Here is an 18840-nt window from a genome sequence, read left to right on the forward strand (position 1 = left end):
CCATGTCCCGCAGTGCCCACGTCCCACAGGCTGTGCCCATGTCCTGCAGTGCCCACATCCCACAGGCTGTGCCCACGTCCTGCAGTGCCCACGTTCCGCAGGCTGTGCCCATGTCCCGCAGTGCCAATGTCCACAGCGACATTTACTTAGCAAAAAGTGATAGATGTACACAGCGATGGGGATTGGGTGGACATGCACTTAAGGACCGCCCACCTACAATGTACCAACACATTGGTATGTTCCTTACCTCCGGTACCCGCTGTGATTGTACACAACAGATGTTTGTCAGCAGATCCCAGCCAATGATTCACTCACTGTGTCCAATCACAGCCCAGAGCTCCATCTCCAATCACAGCCCAGAGCTCCGTGTCCAATCACAGCCCAGAGCTCCATGTCCAATCACAGAGCTCCGTGTCCAATCACAGCCCAGAGCTCCGTGTCCAATCACAGCCCAGAGCTCCGTGTCCAATCACAGCCCAGAGCTCAGTGTCCAATCACAGCCCAGAGCTCCGTGTCCAATCACAGCCCAGAGCTCAGTGTCCAATCACAGCCCAGAGCTCCGTGTCCAATCACAGCCCAGAGCACCGCGTCCAATCACAGCCCAGAGCTCCATCTCCAATCACAGCCCAGAGCTCCGCGTCCAATCACAGGCCAGAGCTCCTTGTCCAATCACAGCCCAGAGCTCCGTGTCCAATCACAGGCCAGAGCTCCTTGTCCAATCACAGCCCAGAGCTCAGTGTCCAATCACAGCCCAGAGCTCTGCATCCAATCACAGCCCAGAGCTCCGTGTCCAATCACAGCCCAGAGCTCCATCTCCAATCACAGCCCAGAGCTCCGTGTCCAATCACAGCCCAGAGCTCCGTGTCCAATCACAGCCCAGAGCTCCGTGTCCAATCACAGCCCAGAGCTCCATGTCCAATCACAGCCCAGAGCTCCATCTCCAATCACAGCCCAGAGCTCCGCGTCCAATCACAGGCCAGAGCTCCTTGTCCAATCACAGCCCAGAGCTCCGCGTCCAATCACAGGCCAGAGCTCCTTGTCCAATCACAGCCCAGAGCTCCATGTCCAATCACAGCCCAGAGCTCTGCGTCCAATCACAGTCCAGAGCTCCGTGTCTAATCACAGCCCAGAGCTCCTTGTCCAATCACAGCCCAGAGCTCCATGTCCAATCACAGCCCAGAGCTCCGTGTCCAATCACAGCCCAGAGCTCCATGTCCAATCACAGCCCAGAGCTCCGCGTCCAATCACAGCCCAGAGCTCCGTGTCTAATCACAGCCCAGAGCTCCTTGTCCAATCACAGCCCAGAGCTCCATGTCCAATCACAGCCCAGAGCTCCGTGTCCAATCACAGCCCAGAGCTCCATGTCCAATCACAGCCCAGAGCTCCGCGTCCAATCACAGCCCAGAGCTCTGCGTCCAATCACAGTCCAGAGCTCCGTGTCTAATCACAGCCCAGAGCTCTGCGTCCAATCACAGCCCAGAGCTCCGCGTCCAATCACAGCCCAGAGCTCCGTGTCCAATCACAGCCCAGAGCTCTGCGTCCAATCACAGCCCAGAGCTCTGCGTCCAATCACAGCCCAGAGCTCTGCGTCCAATCACAGCCCAGAGCTCCGTGTCCAATCACAGCCCAGAGCTCTGCGTCCAATCACAGCCCAGAGCTCCGTGTCCAATCACAGCCCAGAGCTCCGCGTCCAATCACAGCCCAGAGCTCCGTGTCCAATCACAGCCCAGAGCTCCGCGTCCAATCACAGCCCAGAGCTCCGTGTCCAATCACAGCCCAGAGCTCCGCGTCCAATCACAGCCCAGAGCTCCGCGTCCAATCACAGCCCAGAGCTCCGTGTCCAATCACAGCCCAGAGCTCCGCGTCCAATCACAGCCCAGAGCTCCGTGCACAGGGGACGATCTCTCTGTTTCTTATACCTGTAAAGCCGGGATATGAATCAGGAATGTTCAGTAAAAGCCGCACACTGTACACAATGTTAGGCACATATTTAACCCTTTCATCGCCCCTAGATGTGAACCCTTCCCAGCCGGTGTCATTAGTACAGTGACAGTCTATAGTATTATCACTCATCTCTGTATTGATGTCAGTGGCAGTTAGTTTGGTAAAAATTTATGAATACATTTCAGTTTTTAATCTTTTTTTATTGGATGTTTTACAGCAGAAATGAAAAATATTGTTTGTTTTTTTTCAACATTTTCTTTTTTAAATAAGAATGTGGAGGAGATCAAATACCACCAAAAGGAAGTTCTATTTGTGAAAAATGATATAAATGTCATTTGGGTGCAGCGTTACCAGAGAAGTGAAATGCCCTGGTCATGAGGGGGGTAAAATCGCCCGGGGCTGGAGTGGTTAAGAAAAACTATACAGTGAGACAAAATGACAAACGCGTCGCACGTAGATTCAGATCAGATTGTCTCCTATTACCCCCTCCCCCCACCCCCCGGACGAGGGCGCTGGCGCTGTGACCTTGAGGCGCCGGGGTCGGGGGAGCGCGGTTGCCAGGCTGGGGATGCGCGGTACTAATCTCGGAATGTTTAATAATCATTGAAGGATGGGAGTCATCTCCACAAACATTGGACAAGTTGTGACTTGCAGTCGTCTCCCTTATCTGCGTCGGCGGCGTGCCACCGGTCAGTGCGCGGCTGGCAGGCGACTCGGTCACTTCTCCCCATCCGTGCCGCCGTCCTTGTCCCGAATCCTCCCCTCCTCCGCACAGCCCGGCAAGGACGCCTTCTCAACTTTTCCCCAAAATATATTCACTGCGTTTTATTTTGTTATCCAATCCAACAGAATTCATATAAAGAAAGGCGGCTTACGCGTTTCAGACGCTCCTCGGACGCGGCTCTGCGAGTGACGCGCCATTTCCAGAGCGCAGCCGGTGAGTTCTTTTATCTCTTCATTGTGAATTGTACGATTGTATCCTCATAGCGATCGTTCCCCCGACCCCCGCCGAGGGGCGTGTCCATCCAAAAATCCAGGCGGCGTGATTTCTTCGTTTCTGTCTAAAGCCAAACTCCGGCCGAAAACTTTTTTTTTTCCTTATTAACCACTTCAGCCCCGGAAGGATTTACCCCCTTCCTGACCAGGCCATAATTTGCGATTCGGCACTGCATCACTTTAACTTGACAATTGCGCGGTCGTGCGACTCTACACCCAAACAAAATGGACGTCTTTTTTTTTCCCCACAAATAGATCTTTCTGTTGGTGGGATTCGATCACCTCTGCGGTTTTTATTTTTTTTGGCGTTAAAAAACGAAAAAAAGCGACAATTTTGAAAAAAAAAAACACAATATTTACTTTTTTTCTGTAATAAATATCCCCAAAAACGATATAAAGTCGCATTTCTTCCTCAGTTTAGACCGATTCGTATTCTTCTACATATTTTTGGTTAAAAAAAATTCGCAATAAGCGTCTATTGATTGGTTTGCGCAAAAGTTATCACATCTACAAAATAGGGGATCGTTTTATGGCCTTTTTTTTTACTAGTTTTGTTTTTTTACTAGTGATGGAGACGATCTGCGATTTTTATTGGGACTGCGCCATTGCGCAGACACATCAGACACGATTCACATTTTAAAAACATCCACTGATTACTGTATAAATGTCCCTGGCAGGGGAGGGGTTAACACTAGGGGGCGACCAATGAGATGTCTTCCCTCAGCGAGTTTGTAACTGTGGGGGATGGGACTGAGTGGGGGAGGAGACCGATCGCTGCTCCTAAGTACTAGGAACAGACGATCTCTCTCTACTCCCCTGATCTCCGTTCTGTCCTTCTCGGGACCAATCGCAGTGAGCCCCGGTCACACTCATTGGCTCCTACGTCACGCGATGGGCACGCCCCCTACCCTCCTCAAAGCGCCCGCCGTACAGCTACAGTGATTGGCACAGCAGTGGCAGACCGCCGCGGCGCCCGATCGACGCGTGGTTAAAGGAAACGCACACCTGAGAAATCCCACGCCGCTCAATCGTTTTTAATCTTTTATCAGCATCGTTTTTTTTATGATCCCGCCATGGAGATCCGTGTTCAGGCACTTCCTGTTATAGGGCGACAAAGCCCCACCCCCATCTACTGTGTTGTCACACAATCCCCTCCCCCACTACAGGCAGATGGGCTCTATAGTTATCATAATTGGGCTTCTTGTAGACAGGCAGTGCTTACCGCCCTCTGAAAAGTGAATGTAGTAGATCACTTTTCAGAGAGCAGTGGCTGATAGGCATCCAGGAGGTGCTGCTGACCCTTCCAGACACCTGTTTTTATTTTAATAGTGGGACAGGACCAGATCTGGGGGTCCACAGTGTGTGTCAGTTCATTATCACACAGTGTATCAAATGTCCCGATCAGAGTCCCCCCTTACATCAGGTATCCCCATCAAGAGTCCCCCCTTACATCAAGTGTCCCCATCGAGAGTCCCCCCTTACATCAGGTGTCCCTATCAAGAGTCCCCCCTTACATCAGGTGTCCCTATCAAGAGTCCCCCCTTACATCAGGTGTCCCCATCGAGAGTCCCCCCTTACATCAGGTGTCCCCATCAAGAGTCCCCCCTTACATCAGGTGTCCCCATCAAGAGTCCCCCCTTACATGAGGAGTCCCCATCAAGAGTCCCCACCTTACATCAAGTGTCCCCATCAAGATCCCCCCTTACATCAGGCGTCCCCATCAAGAGTCCCCCCTTACATGAGGAGTCCCCACCTTACATCAAGTGTCCCCATCAAGAGCCCCCCCTTACATCAGGCGTCCCCATCAAGAGTCCCCCCTTACATGAGGAGTCCCCATCAAGAGTCCCCACCTTACATCAAGTGTCCCCATCAAGAGCCCCCCCTTACATCAGGCGTCCCCATCAAGAGTCCCCCCTTACATGAGGAGTCCCCATCAAGAGTCCCCACCTTACATCAAGTGTCCCCATCAAGAGCCCCCCCTTACATCAGGCGTCCCCATCAAGAGTCCCCCCTTACATGAGGAGTCCCCATCAAGAGTCCCCACCTTACATCAAGTGTCCCCATCAAGAGTCCCCCCTTACATCAGGCGTCCCCATCAAGAGTCCCCCCTTACATGAGGAGTCCCCATCAAGAGTCCCCACCTTACATCAAGTGTCCCCATCAAGAGCCCCCCCTTACATCAGGCGTCCCCATCAAGAGTCCCCCCTTACATGAGGAGTCCCCATCAAGAGTCCCCACCTTACATCAAGTGTCCCCATCAAGAGCCCCCCCTTACATCAGGCGTCCCCATCAAGAGTCCCCCCTTACATGAGGAGTCCCCATCAAGAGTCCCCACCTTACATCAAGTGTCCCCATCAAGAGTCCCCCCTTACATGAGGAGTCCCCATCAAGAGTCCCCACCTTACATCAAGTGTCCCCATCAAGAGTCCCCACCTTACATCAAGTGTCCCCATCAAGAGCCCCCCCTTACATCAGGCGTCCCCATCAAGAGTCCCCCCTTACATGAGGAGTCCCCATCAAGAGTCCCCACCTTACATCAAGTGTCCCCATCAAGAGCCCCCCCTTACATCAGGCGTCCCCATCAAGAGTCCCCCCTTACATGAGGAGTCCCCATCAAGAGTCCCCACCTTACATCAAGTGTCCCCATCAAGAGCCCCCCCTTACATCAGGCGTCCCCATCAAGAGTCCCCCCTTACATGAGGAGTCCCCATCAAGAGTCCCCACCTTACATCAAGTGTCCCCATCAAGAGTCCCCCCTTACATGAGGAGTCCCCATCAAGAGTCCCCACCTTACATCAAGTGTCCCCATCAAGAGTCCCCACCTTACATCAAGTGTCCCCATCAAGAGCCCCCCCTTACATCAGGCGTCCCCATCAAGAGTCCCCCCTTACATGAGGAGTCCCCATCAAGAGTCCCCACCTTACATCAAGTGTCCCCATCAAGAGTCCCCACCTTACATCAAGTGTCCCCATCAAGAGCCCCCCCTTACATCAGGCGTCCCCATCAAGAGTCCCCCCTTACATGAGGAGTCCCCATCAAGAGTCCCCACCTTACATCAAGTGTCCCCATCAAGAGTCCCCCCTTACATCAAGTGTCCCCATCAAGAGTCCCCACCTTACATCAAGTGTCCCCATCAAGAGTCCCCCCTTACATCAAGTGTCCCCCCTTTCATCAGGTGTCCCCATCAAGTGTCCCCCCTTACATCAGGTGTCCCCCATCAAGAGTCCCCCTTACATCAGGTGTCCCCATCAAGTGTCCCCCCTTACATCAGGTGTCCCCATCAAGAGTCCCCACCTTACATCAAGTGTCCCCATCAAGAGTCCCCCCTTACATCAAGTGTCCCCATCAAGAGCCCCCCCTTTCATCAGGTGTCTCCATCAAGAGTCCCCCCTTACATCAGATGTCCCCATCAAGAGTCCCCTCTTACATCAGATGTCCCCTTCAAGTGTCCCCCCTTACATCAGGTGTCCCCATCAAGAGTCCCCCTTACATCAGGTGTCCCCATCAAGAGTCCCCCCTTACATCAAGTGTCTCCATCAAGTGTCCCCCCTTACATCAGGTGTCCCCATCAAGTGTCCCCCCTTACATCAGGTGTCTCTATCAAGTGTCCCTCCTTTCATCAGGTGTCCCCATCAAGTGTCCCTCTTACATCAAGTGTCCCCCCTTACACGAGGTGTCCCTATCAAGAGTCCCCCCTTACATCAGGTGTCCCCATCAAGAGTCCCCCCTTACATCAGGTGTCCCCATCGAGAGTCCCCCCTTACTTAAGGTGTCCCTATCAAGATTCCCCCCTTACATCAGGTATCCCCATCAAGAGTCCCCCCTTACATCAGGTGTCCCCATCGAGAGTCCCCCCTTACATCAGGTGTCCCCATCAAGAGCCCCCCCTTACATCAGGCGTCCCCATCAAGAGTCCCCCCTTACATGAGGAGTCCCCATCAAGAGTCCCCACCTTACATCAAGTGTCCCCATCAAGAGCCCCCCCTTACATCAGGCGTCCCCATCAAGAGTCCCCCCTTACATGAGGAGTCCCCATCAAGAGTCCCCACCTTACATCAAGTGTCCCCATCAAGAGTCCCCCCTTACATGAGGAGTCCCCATCAAGAGTCCCCACCTTACATCAAGTGTCCCCATCAAGAGTCCCCACCTTACATCAAGTGTCCCCATCAAGAGCCCCCCCTTACATCAGGCGTCCCCATCAAGAGTCCCCCCTTACATGAGGAGTCCCCATCAAGAGTCCCCACCTTACATCAAGTGTCCCCATCAAGAGTCCCCACCTTACATCAAGTGTCCCCATCAAGAGCCCCCCCTTACATCAGGCGTCCCCATCAAGAGTCCCCCCTTACATGAGGAGTCCCCATCAAGAGTCCCCACCTTACATCAAGTGTCCCCATCAAGAGTCCCCCCTTACATCAAGTGTCCCCATCAAGAGTCCCCACCTTACATCAAGTGTCCCCATCAAGAGTCCCCCCTTACATCAAGTGTCCCCCCTTTCATCAGGTGTCCCCATCAAGTGTCCCCCCTTACATCAGGTGTCCCCCATCAAGAGTCCCCCTTACATCAGGTGTCCCCATCAAGTGTCCCCCCTTACATCAGGTGTCCCCATCAAGAGTCCCCACCTTACATCAAGTGTCCCCATCAAGAGTCCCCCCTTACATCAAGTGTCCCCATCAAGAGCCCCCCCTTTCATCAGGTGTCTCCATCAAGAGTCCCCCCTTACATCAGATGTCCCCATCAAGAGTCCCCTCTTACATCAGATGTCCCCTTCAAGTGTCCCCCCTTACATCAGGTGTCCCCATCAAGAGTCCCCCTTACATCAGGTGTCCCCATCAAGAGTCCCCCTTACATCAAGTGTCTCCATCAAGTGTCCCCCCTTACATCAGGTGTCCCCATCAAGTGTCCCCCCTTACATCAGGTGTCTCTATCAAGTGTCCCTCCTTTCATCAGGTGTCCCCATCAAGTGTCCCTCTTACATCAAGTGTCCCCCCTTACACGAGGTGTCCCTATCAAGAGTCCCCCCTTACATCAGGTGTCCCCATCAAGAGTCCCCCCTTACATCAGGTGTCCCCATCGAGAGTCCCCCCTTACTTAAGGTGTCCCTATCAAGATTCCCCCCTTACATCAGGTATCCCCATCAAGAGTCCCCCCTTACATCAGGTGTCCCCATCGAGAGTCCCCCCTTACATCAGGTGTCCCTATCAAGAGTCCCCCCCTTACATCAGGTGTCCCTATCAAGAGTCCCCCCTTACATCAGGTGTCCCCCCTTACATCAACTGTCTGTATCACGCTGACTCATGGATCAATGGTTGAACTCCCAATATTTCCAAACTTCTCAGTCTAACCTCCTCCTTTGACCTGAAACAATGGATACACCCCCCTACTCACTCACAATCAGTTTCACTCTCTCCCTCTCCTCCCCCTCCAACCGCCTAACAGTTACCCGTAGCAACCTTCATCATCTCAACCCTTCTCTTCTTTTCTTTACTACTGACCACCTCTATGACAAAATCTCACCCCTGTCCTGCCCCAAGCTGGCCACTTCTGTCTACAACACTTCACTTCTACCCTCCCTGGACACACAATCCGCCCCAACCCTTCAACCTTCACACACAGATGACACTAGAACTCCTCCTACTCCTAGACCCACAACCAATGGACACTCTTCTCTCCTCCTACTCCTAGACCCAAAACCAATGGACACTATTCTGTCCTCCTACTCCTAGACCCAAATCCAATGGACACTATTCTGTCCTCCTACTCCTAGACCCACAACCAATGGACACTCTTCTCTCCTCCTACTCCTAGACCCAAATCCAATGGACACTATTCTCTCCTCCTACTCCTAGACCCACAACCAATGGACACCATTCTGTCCTCCTACTCCTAGACCCAAATCCAATGGACACTATTCTCTCCTCCTACTCCTAGACCCAAACCCAATGGACACTATTCTATCCTCCTACTCCTAGACCCACAACCAATGGACACCATCCTATCCTCCTACTCCTAGACCCACAACCAATGGACACCATTCTATCCTCCTACTCCTAGACCCACAACCAATGGACACTCTTCTCTCCTCCTACTCCTAGACCCACAACCAATGGACACCATTCTATCCTCCTACTCCTAGACCCACAACCAATGGACACTCTTCTCTCCTCCTACTCCTAGACCCACAACCAATGGACACCATTCTCTCCTCCTACTCCTAGACCCAAATCCAATGGACACCATTCTATCCTCCTACTCCTAGACCCAAAACCAATGGACACCATTCTGTCCTCCTACTCCTAGACCCAAATCCAATGGACACCATTCTATCCTCCTACTCCTAGACCTAAATCCAATGGACACTCTTCTCTCCTCCTACTCCTAGACCCAAATCCAATGGACATTATTCTCTCCTCCTAATCCTAGACCCACAACCAATGGACACCATTCTATCCTCCTACTCCTAGACCCACAACCAATGGACACTCTTCTCTCCTCCTACTCCTAGACCCACAACCAATGGACACCATTCTCTCCTCCTACTCCTAGACCCAAATCCAATGGACACCATTCTATCCTCCTACTCCTAGACCCACAACCAATGGACACCATTCTATCCTCCTACTCCTAGACCCAAAACCAATGGACACCATTCTATCCTCCTACTCCTAGACCTAAATCCAATGGACACTCTTCTCTCCTCCTACTCCTAGACCCAAATCCAATGGACTCTCTTCTCTCCTCCTACTCCTAGACCCACAACCAATGGACTCTCTTCTCTCCTCCTACTCCTAGACCCAAAACCAATGGACACTATTCTGTCCTCCTACTCCTAGACCCACAACCAATGGACACTATTCTGTACTCCTACTCCTAGACCCAAAACCAATGGACACTATTCTGTCCTCCTACTCCTAGACCCAAAACCAATGGACACTCTTCTGTCCTCCTACTCCTAGACCCAAAACCAATGGACACTATTCTGTCCTCCTACTCCTAGATCCAAATCCAATGGACACTATTCTGTCCTCCTACTCCTAGACCCAAAACCAATGGACACTATTCTGTCCTCCTACTCCTAGACCCAAAACCAATGGACACCATTCTGTACTCCTACACCTAGACCCAAAACCAATGGACACTATCCTGTACTCCTACTCCTAGATCCAAATCCAATGGACACTATTCTGTCCTCCTACTCCTAGACCCAAATCCAATGGACACCATTCTGTACTCCTACACCTAGACCCAAAACCAATGGATACTATTCTGTCCTCCTACTCCTAGACCCACAACCAATGGACACCATTCTGTCCTCCTACTCCTAGACCCAAATCCAATGGACACTATTCTGTCCTCCTACTCCTAGACCCAAATCCAATGGACACCATTCTGTACTCCTACACCTAGACCCAAAACCAATGGATACTATTCTGTCCTCTTACTCCTAGACCCAAATCCAATGGACACCATTCTGTACTCCTACACCTAGACCCAAAACCAATGGACACTATTCTGTCCTCCTACTCCTAGACCCAAAACCAATGGACACCATTCTATCCTCCTACTCCTAGACCCAAAACCAATGGACACTATTCTAGCCTCCTACTCCTAGACCCAAAACCAATGGACACTCTTCTCTCCTCCTACTCCTAGACCCAAAACCAATGGACACTATCCTGTCCTCCTACTCCTAGACCCAAAACCAATGGACACCATTCTATCCTCCTACTCCTAGACCCACAACCAATGGACACCATTCTATCCTCCTACTCCTAGACCCAAAACCAATGGACACCATTCTATCCTCCTACTCCTAGACCTAAATCCAATGGACACTCTTCTCTCCTCCTACTCCTAGACCCACAACCAATGGACACTCTTCTCTCCTCCTACTCCTAGACCCACAACCAATGGACACCATTCTATCCTCCTACTCCTAGACCCAAAACCAATGGACACTATTCTGTCCTCCTACTCCTAGACCCACAACCAATGGACACTATTCTGTACTCCTACTCCTAGACCCAAAACCAATGGACACTATTCTGTCCTCCTACTCCTAGACCCAAAACCAATGGACACTCTTCTGTCCTCCTACTCCTAGACCCAAAACCAATGGACACTATTCTGTCCTCCTACTCCTAGATCCAAATCCAATGGACACTATTCTGTCCTCCTACTCCTAGACCCAAAACCAATGGACACTATTCTGTCCTCCTACTCCTAGACCCAAAACCAATGGACACCATTCTGTACTCCTACACCTAGACCCAAAACCAATGGACACTATCCTGTACTCCTACTCCTAGATCCAAATCCAATGGACACTATTCTGTCCTCCTACTCCTAGACCCAAATCCAATGGACACCATTCTGTCCTCCTACTCCTAGACCCAAATCCAATGGACACTATTCTGTCCTCCTACTCCTAGACCCAAATCCAATGGACACCATTCTGTACTCCTACACCTAGACCCAAAACCAATGGATACTATTCTGTCCTCCTACTCCTAGACCCAAATCCAATGGACACCATTCTGTACTCCTACACCTAGACCCAAAACCAATGGACACTATTCTGTCCTCCTACTCCTAGACCCAAAACCAATGGACACCATTCTATCCTCCTACTCCTAGACCCAAAACCAATGGACACTATTCTAGCCTCCTACTCCTAGACCCAAAACCAATGGACACTCTTCTCTCCTCCTACTCCTAGACCCAAAACCAATGGACACTATCCTGTCCTCCTACTCCTAGACCCAAAACCAATGGACACTATCCTGTCCTCCTACTCCTAGACCCAAATCCAATGGACACTATTCTGTCCTCCTACTCCTAGTCCCACAACCAATGGACACCATTCTATCCTCCTACTCCTAGACCCAAATCCAATGGACACCATTCTATCCTCCTACTCCTAGACCCACAACCAATGGACACCATTCTATCCTCCTACTCCTAGACCCAAACCCAATGGACACCATTCTATCCTCCTACTCCTAGACCCACAACCAATGGACACTATTCTGTCCTCCTACTCCTAGACCCAAAACCAATGGACACTCTTCTCTCCTCCTACTCCTAGACCCACAACCAATGGACACCATTCTATCCTCCTACTCCTAGACCCAAAACCAATGGACACTATTCTGTCCTCCTACTCCTAGACCCACAACCAATGGACACTATTCTGTCCTCCTACTCCTAGACCCACAACCAATGGACACTATTCTGTACTCCTACTCCTAGACCCAAAACCAATGGACACTATTCTGTCCTCCTACTCCTAGACCCAAATCCAATGGACACTATTCTGTCCTCCTACTCCTAGACCCAAAACCAATGGACACCATTCTGTACTCCTACACCTAGACCCAAAACCAATGGACACTATCCTGTACTCCTACTCCTAGATCCAAATCCAATGGACACTATTCTGTCCTCCTACTCCTAGACCCAAAACCAATGGACACTATTCTGTCCTCCTACTCCTAGACCCAAATCCAATGGACACCATTCTGTACTCCTACACCTAGACCCAAAACCAATGGACACTATTCTGTCCTCCTACTCCTAGACCCAAAACCAATGGACACCATTCTATCCTCCTACTCCTAGACCCAAAACCAATGGACACTATTCTAGCCTCCTACTCCTAGACCCAAAACCAATGGACACTCTTCTCTCCTCCTACTCCTAGACCCAAAACCAATGGACACTATCCTGTCCTCCTACTCCTAGACCCAAATCCAATGGACACTATTCTGTCCTCCTACTCCTAGACCCACAACCAATGGACACCATTCTATCCTCCTACTCCTAGACCCAAATCCAATGGACACCATTCTATCCTCCTACTCCTAGACCCACAACCAATGGACACCATTCTATCCTCCTACTCCTAGACCCAAACCCAATGGACACCATTCTATCCTCCTACTCCTAGACCCACAACCAATGGACACTATTCTGTCCTCCTACTCCTAGACCCAAAACCAATGGACACTCTTCTCTCCTCCTACTCCTAGACCCACAACCAATGGACACCATTCTATCCTCCTACTCCTAGACCCACAACCAATGGACACTATTCTGTCCTCCTACTCCTAGACCCACAACCAATGGACACTATTCTGTCCTCCTACTCCTAGACCCACAACCAATGGACACTATTCTGTCCTCCTACTCCTAGACCCACAACCAATGGACACTATTCTGTCCTCCTACTCCTAGACCCAAATCCAATGGACACTATTCTGTCCTCCTACTCCTAGACCCAAAACCAATGGACACCATTCTGTACTCCTACACCTAGACCCAAAACCAATGGACACTATCCTGTACTCCTACTCCTAGATCCAAATCCAATGGACACTATTCTGTCCTCCTACTCCTAGACCCAAAACCAATGGACACTATTCTGTCCTCCTACTCCTAGACCCAAATCCAATGGACACCATTCTGTACTCCTACACCTAGACCCAAAACCAATGGACACTATTCTGTCCTCCTACTCCTAGACCCAAAACCAATGGACACCATTCTATCCTCCTACTCCTAGACCCAAAACCAATGGACACTATTCTAGCCTCCTACTCCTAGACCCAAAACCAATGGACACTCTTCTCTCCTCCTACTCCTAGACCCAAAACCAATGGACACTATCCTGTCCTCCTACTCCTAGACCCAAATCCAATGGACACTATTCTGTCCTCCTACTCCTAGACCCAAATCCAATGGACACTATTCTGTCCTCCTACTCCTAGACCCAAAACCAATGGACACTATTCTGTCCTCCTACTCCTAGACCCAAAACCAATGGACACCATTCTGTACTCCTACTCCTAGACCCAAAACCAATGGACACTATTCTGTCCTCCTACTCCTAGACCCAAAACCAATGGACACTATTCTGTCCTTCTACTCCTAGACCCAAATCCAATAGACACTATCCTGTCCTCCTACTCCTAGACCCAAATCCAATGGACACTATTCTGTTCTCCTACTCCTAGACCCAAAACCAATGGACACTATTCTGTCCTCCTACTCCTAGACCCAAAACCAATGGACACTATTCTGTCCTTCTACTCCTAGACCCAAAACCAATGGACACTATTCTGTCTTCCTACTCCTAGACCCAAAACCAATGGGCACTATTCTATCCTCCTACTCCTAGACCCAAACCAATGGACACTATTCTGTCCTCCTACTCCTAGACCCAAATCCAATGGACACTATTCTGTCCTTCTACTCCTAGACCCAAAACCAATGGACACTATCCTGTCCTCCTACTCCTAGACCCAAAACCAATGGACACTATTCTGTCCTCCTACTCCTAGACCCAAAACCAATGGACACCATTCTGTCCTCCTACTCCTAGACCCAAAACCAATGGACACTATTCTGTCCTACTCCTAGACCCAAAACCAATGGACACTATCCTGTCCTCCTACTCCTAGACCCAAAACCAATGGACACTATTCTGTCCTCCTACTCCTAGACCCAAAACCAATGGACACTATTCTGTCCTACTCCTAGACCCAAAACCAATGAACACTATTCTCTCCTCCTACTCCTAGACCCAAAACCAATGGACACTATTCTATCCTCCTACTCCTAGACCCAAAACCAATGGACACCATTCTGTCCTCCTACTCCTAGACCCAAATCCAATGGACACTATTCTGTCCTCCTACTCCTAGACCCAAAACCAATGGACACTATTCTGTCCTGTCCTACTCCTAGACCCAAAACCAATGGACACTATTCTCTCCTCCTACTCCTAGACCCAAAACCAATGGACACTATTCTATCCTCCTACTCCTAGACCCAAAACCAATGGACACTATTCTATCCTCCTACTCCTAGACCCAAAACCAATGGACACCATTCTATCCTCCTACTCCTAGACCCAAACCAATGGATACCATTCTATCCTCCTACTCCTAGACCCAAAACCAATGGACACTATCCTGTCCTCCTACTCCTAGACCCAAAACCAATGGACACTATTCTGTCCTCCTACTCCTAGACCCAAAAGCAATGGACACCATTCTGTCCTCCTACTCCTAGACCCAAAACCAATGGACACTATTCTGTCCTACTCCTAGACCCAAAACCAATGGACACTATCCTGTCCTCCTACTCCTAGACCCAAAACCAATGGACGCTATTCTGTCCTCCTACTCCTAGACCCAAAACCAATGGACACTATTCTGTCCTGTCCTACTCCTAGACCCAAAACCAATGGACACTATTCTCTCCTCCTACTCCTAGACCCAAAACCAATGGACACTATTCTATCCTCCTACTCCTAGACCCAAAACCAATGGACACCATTCTGTCCTCCTACTCCTAGACCCAAATCCAATGGACACTATTCTGTCCTCCTACTCCTAGACCCAAAACCAATGGACACTATTCTGTCCTGTCCTACTCCTAGACCCAAAACCAATGGACACTATTCTCTCCTCCTACTCCTAGACCCAAAACCAATGGACACTATTCTATCCTCCTACTCCTAGACCCAAAACCAATGGACACCATTCTGTCCTCCTACTCCTAGACCCAAATCCAATGGACACTATTCTATCCTCCTACTCCTAGACCCAAAACCAATGGACACCATTCTATCCTCCTACTCCTAGACCCAAACCAATAGACACCATTCTATCCTCCTACTCCTAGACCCAAATCCAATGGACACTATTCTGTCCTCCTACTCCTAGACCCAAATCCAATGGACACTATCCTGTCCTCCTACTCCTAGACCCAAAACCAATGGACATTATTCTGTCCTCCTACTCCTAGACCCAAAACCAATGGACACTCTTCTGTCCTCCTACTCCTAGACCCAAAACCAATGGACACTCTTCTATCCTCCTACTCCTAGACCCAAAACCAATGGACACTCTTCTGTCCTCCTACTCCTAGACCCAAAACCAATGGGCACTATTCTGTCCTCCTACTCCTAGACCCAAAACCAATGGACACTATTCTGTCCTCCTACTCCTAGACCCAAAACCAATGGACACTATTCTGTCCTCCTACTCCTGGACCTCTCTGCTGCCTTTGATAAAGTTGACCACTCGCGCCTTTGGTCTCCATGACTGTACTCTTCTCTGGTTCTCTTCCTACTGATCCAACCGCTCCTTTAGCATTTCTTACAACTCTACTTCCTCCTCTCCTCTTCTTTTCTCTGTTGGGCCCCCCAAGGTTCTGACCTCTCCTTTCCTCAATCTACACCTCCTCCCTGGGTCAGCTGATTGCCTCCAACGGCTTCCGATACCATCTCTACACTGACGACACCCAAATCTATTTCTCTACCCCTCAGCTCACCCCCTCCGTCTCCTCACCTATCACTAATTTATTATCAGATATATCAGTCTGGATGTCACATCACTTCCTCAAACTTCTTCTATCCAAAACCCAACTTATCATTTTTCCTCCCCCATGTGCCCCTCCCCCGATCTCTCTGTCAGTCAATGGCACAACTATCAGCCCATCCCCCACATGTCAGGATCAGGGCCCTCGGATTCCTCCTCTATTGAACTGTATTGTAATGTATGTCGGCCCTCATGTTGTAAAGCGCTGCGTAAACTGTTGGCGCTATATAAATCCTGAATAATAATAAATGATACGTATGTCTGTAGTTTCCATACTTGTAGAGTGTTTGCAGTTGTAAAGACTTAGTTTATATTATTTTATGTTAGTTTCTTTGTCCTGATGAAGGGGAGTGCGGAGCCCGAAACGTGTTTTTGTTTTGATTTCTGGGCTCCTTGAAGGCTCCCTCATTCTTCCAATACTCGGCAGGGTCCTCCAGGGACCGTGTGATAGAGAGCTGCCTGTAAAAGTTAGACTCTCCGCCCTGAAGCAGGCAAGGACCGAGCGTTGTCACCCTATAACAGGAAGTGCCTGAAGAAGGATCTCCATGGCGGGATCACCAGGGATTATTTAAATGAAAGCTGCAGATTTAACAAGGGCGGAAAATGACCTCTAAAACATATATTTTTTTGTCCCCCTTAGATGATGGAGGACCACCCTGATTCCCTCCCACAGGCCGTGCTGGCCCAGCTGACCCAGGTTGCGGGAGAAGTCCCGGGACAGACATCCTCCAGGTCAGCCGCTCTCGTGACTCGCAGGACCTCGCACTGCGTAGAAATGGTCCCTCGCTCGCTTATGCGTTTGAGAAGCATAGAGGAGCGCCCCGCCGCCTTCTCCCGCCGGAGCTCCGTGGTCAGCAACGTTCAGTTTTCCCGCAAGAACTCTCTGTGTGCCACGGGGCCCAACAGGCGCCTTTCTATAGGGCCCTGGGCCCACTTCGGACGCATCAGCTTCTCCGGACTCCCCCTCTATCCTCCCATCAGAGAGATCCGGTACGAGAACACCTACAAGACCGGGCCGGACCAAGGCTGTGGGTTCAACCTGAGCCAAGCCCAGAGGGTTCTGGAGACGGTTCTGAGGAACTACCTGGCTGACACTGACTACAGCGCCGTCACCAGCGGGCAGCGGGCGCAGAACCTCTCCGATCTGATCCGCAGCCGGATGAAGGAGCAATGTCCGCCCCGATACAAGGTGGTGTGTAACGTCATAGTGGGCCAGATGGGCAACCAAGGCCTGAGGGTGGCCAGCCGCTCCCTGTGGGACCCCCAGACCGATAACTTCGCCTCCGCCACGTATTGCAACGCCACCTTATTCGCCGTCGCCATGGTGCACGGATCTTATTATGAGTGACATCTGGAGAGATAATAATCCCATTTCTCATTTATTCATTCTTCTACAAAACGTGTTCTGCAATAAAGACCGCCCACTGCTGCACTTGTCTCCGCCCCCCCTCCTCTACTTTTCTGTAGTGGGTGGAGTCTGTAGAGTTGCCACTTTGCCCCCCTCCAATACCGGCCACTCCCCTCCCCCTTCCTGCCCCCCTCCCCAATACCGGCCACTCCCCTCCCTGCTCCCCTCCCCCTTCCTGCCCAGGACAATTCTCACACTTTGAATGACAATTACACAGTCATACAACACTCTACACACATTTTTTGTTAAACAAATGAAGAAAGGCCTAAAAAAAATTTTTAAAAACAAACAAAACGTTTTTCATATTTTGATAAAAAAAATTGCAAACAAGTAATTTTTCTCCTTCACTGATGAGCACCGAGGGGAGCGAAATTCCTGTAACAGACGCCGGTCACCCGCTTTAGTCTTTTCCTGGCTTCTGTTTATTTCTGTAATCAGCCGAGTCCCAAAGACATCACAGTCCCCCCCCTGGGGTGTGCAGGCAGCTTGAGAACCTCCATGTACCCCCCTCCATGTACCCTTCATGTACCCCACTCCATGTACCCTTCATGTACCCCACTCCATGTACCCCCCTCCATGTACCCTTCATGTACCCTCCATGTACCCCCCTCCATGTACCCTCCATGTACCCCACTCCATGTACCCTTCATGTACCCCCCTCCATGTACCCCACTCCATGTACCCTCCATGTACCCCCCTCCATGTACCCTTCATGTACCCCCCTCCATGTACCCTTCATGTACCCCCCTCCATGTACCCTCCTCCACGTTCCCCACTCCATGTACCCCCCCTCCATGTACCCTCCAAGTACCCCCCTCCATGTACCCCCCTCCACATTCCCCACTCCATGTACCCTTCGTGTACCCCCCTCCAAGTACCCCACTCCATGTACCCTCCATGTACACCCTCCATCAGGGCAGGACTTAGGGTGGTGGAGGCCCCTGGGCTTGAGTCACTTTCGGGCCCTAACTTCTATACATTACCGTATTTATCATATATAACATATAACACACACCCCAAGTTTAGGAGGGAAGTTTAAGGAAAAAAATTACATTTAAATGCCCATCAATGCAGCCTTATCAGTGTCCATCTGCAGCCTTATCAGTG

General features: G+C 50.5%; 1 protein-coding gene across 1 annotated transcript; it reads left to right on the plus strand.

Moving 5' to 3' along the window:
• The first annotated feature begins 2748 nt into the window (after positions 1-2748).
• DYNLT4 (dynein light chain Tctex-type 4) lies at positions 2749-18532 on the plus strand. The gene is made up of 2 exons (XM_077450803.1): positions 2749-2881; positions 16966-18532. Exon 2 carries the CDS (start codon positions 16966-16968, stop codon positions 17671-17673), a length of 708 nt encoding a protein of 235 aa, XP_077306929.1. The 5' UTR covers positions 2749-2881; the 3' UTR covers positions 17674-18532.
• Positions 18533-18840: the final 308 nt, after the last annotated feature.

Source organism: Lithobates pipiens, unplaced genomic scaffold (genome assembly GCF_037356315.1).
Source record: "Lithobates pipiens isolate NorthernLeopardFrog02 unplaced genomic scaffold, aLitPip1_a1.2 Scaffold_23, whole genome shotgun sequence".
Lineage (NCBI taxonomy): Eukaryota > Metazoa > Chordata > Amphibia > Anura > Ranidae > Lithobates > Lithobates pipiens.

Coding starts and splice junctions, on each gene's coding strand:
- DYNLT4 (XM_077450803.1), top strand. CDS start 16,966: ATGATGGAGGACCACCCTGATTCCCTCCCACAGGCCGTGCTGGCCCAG.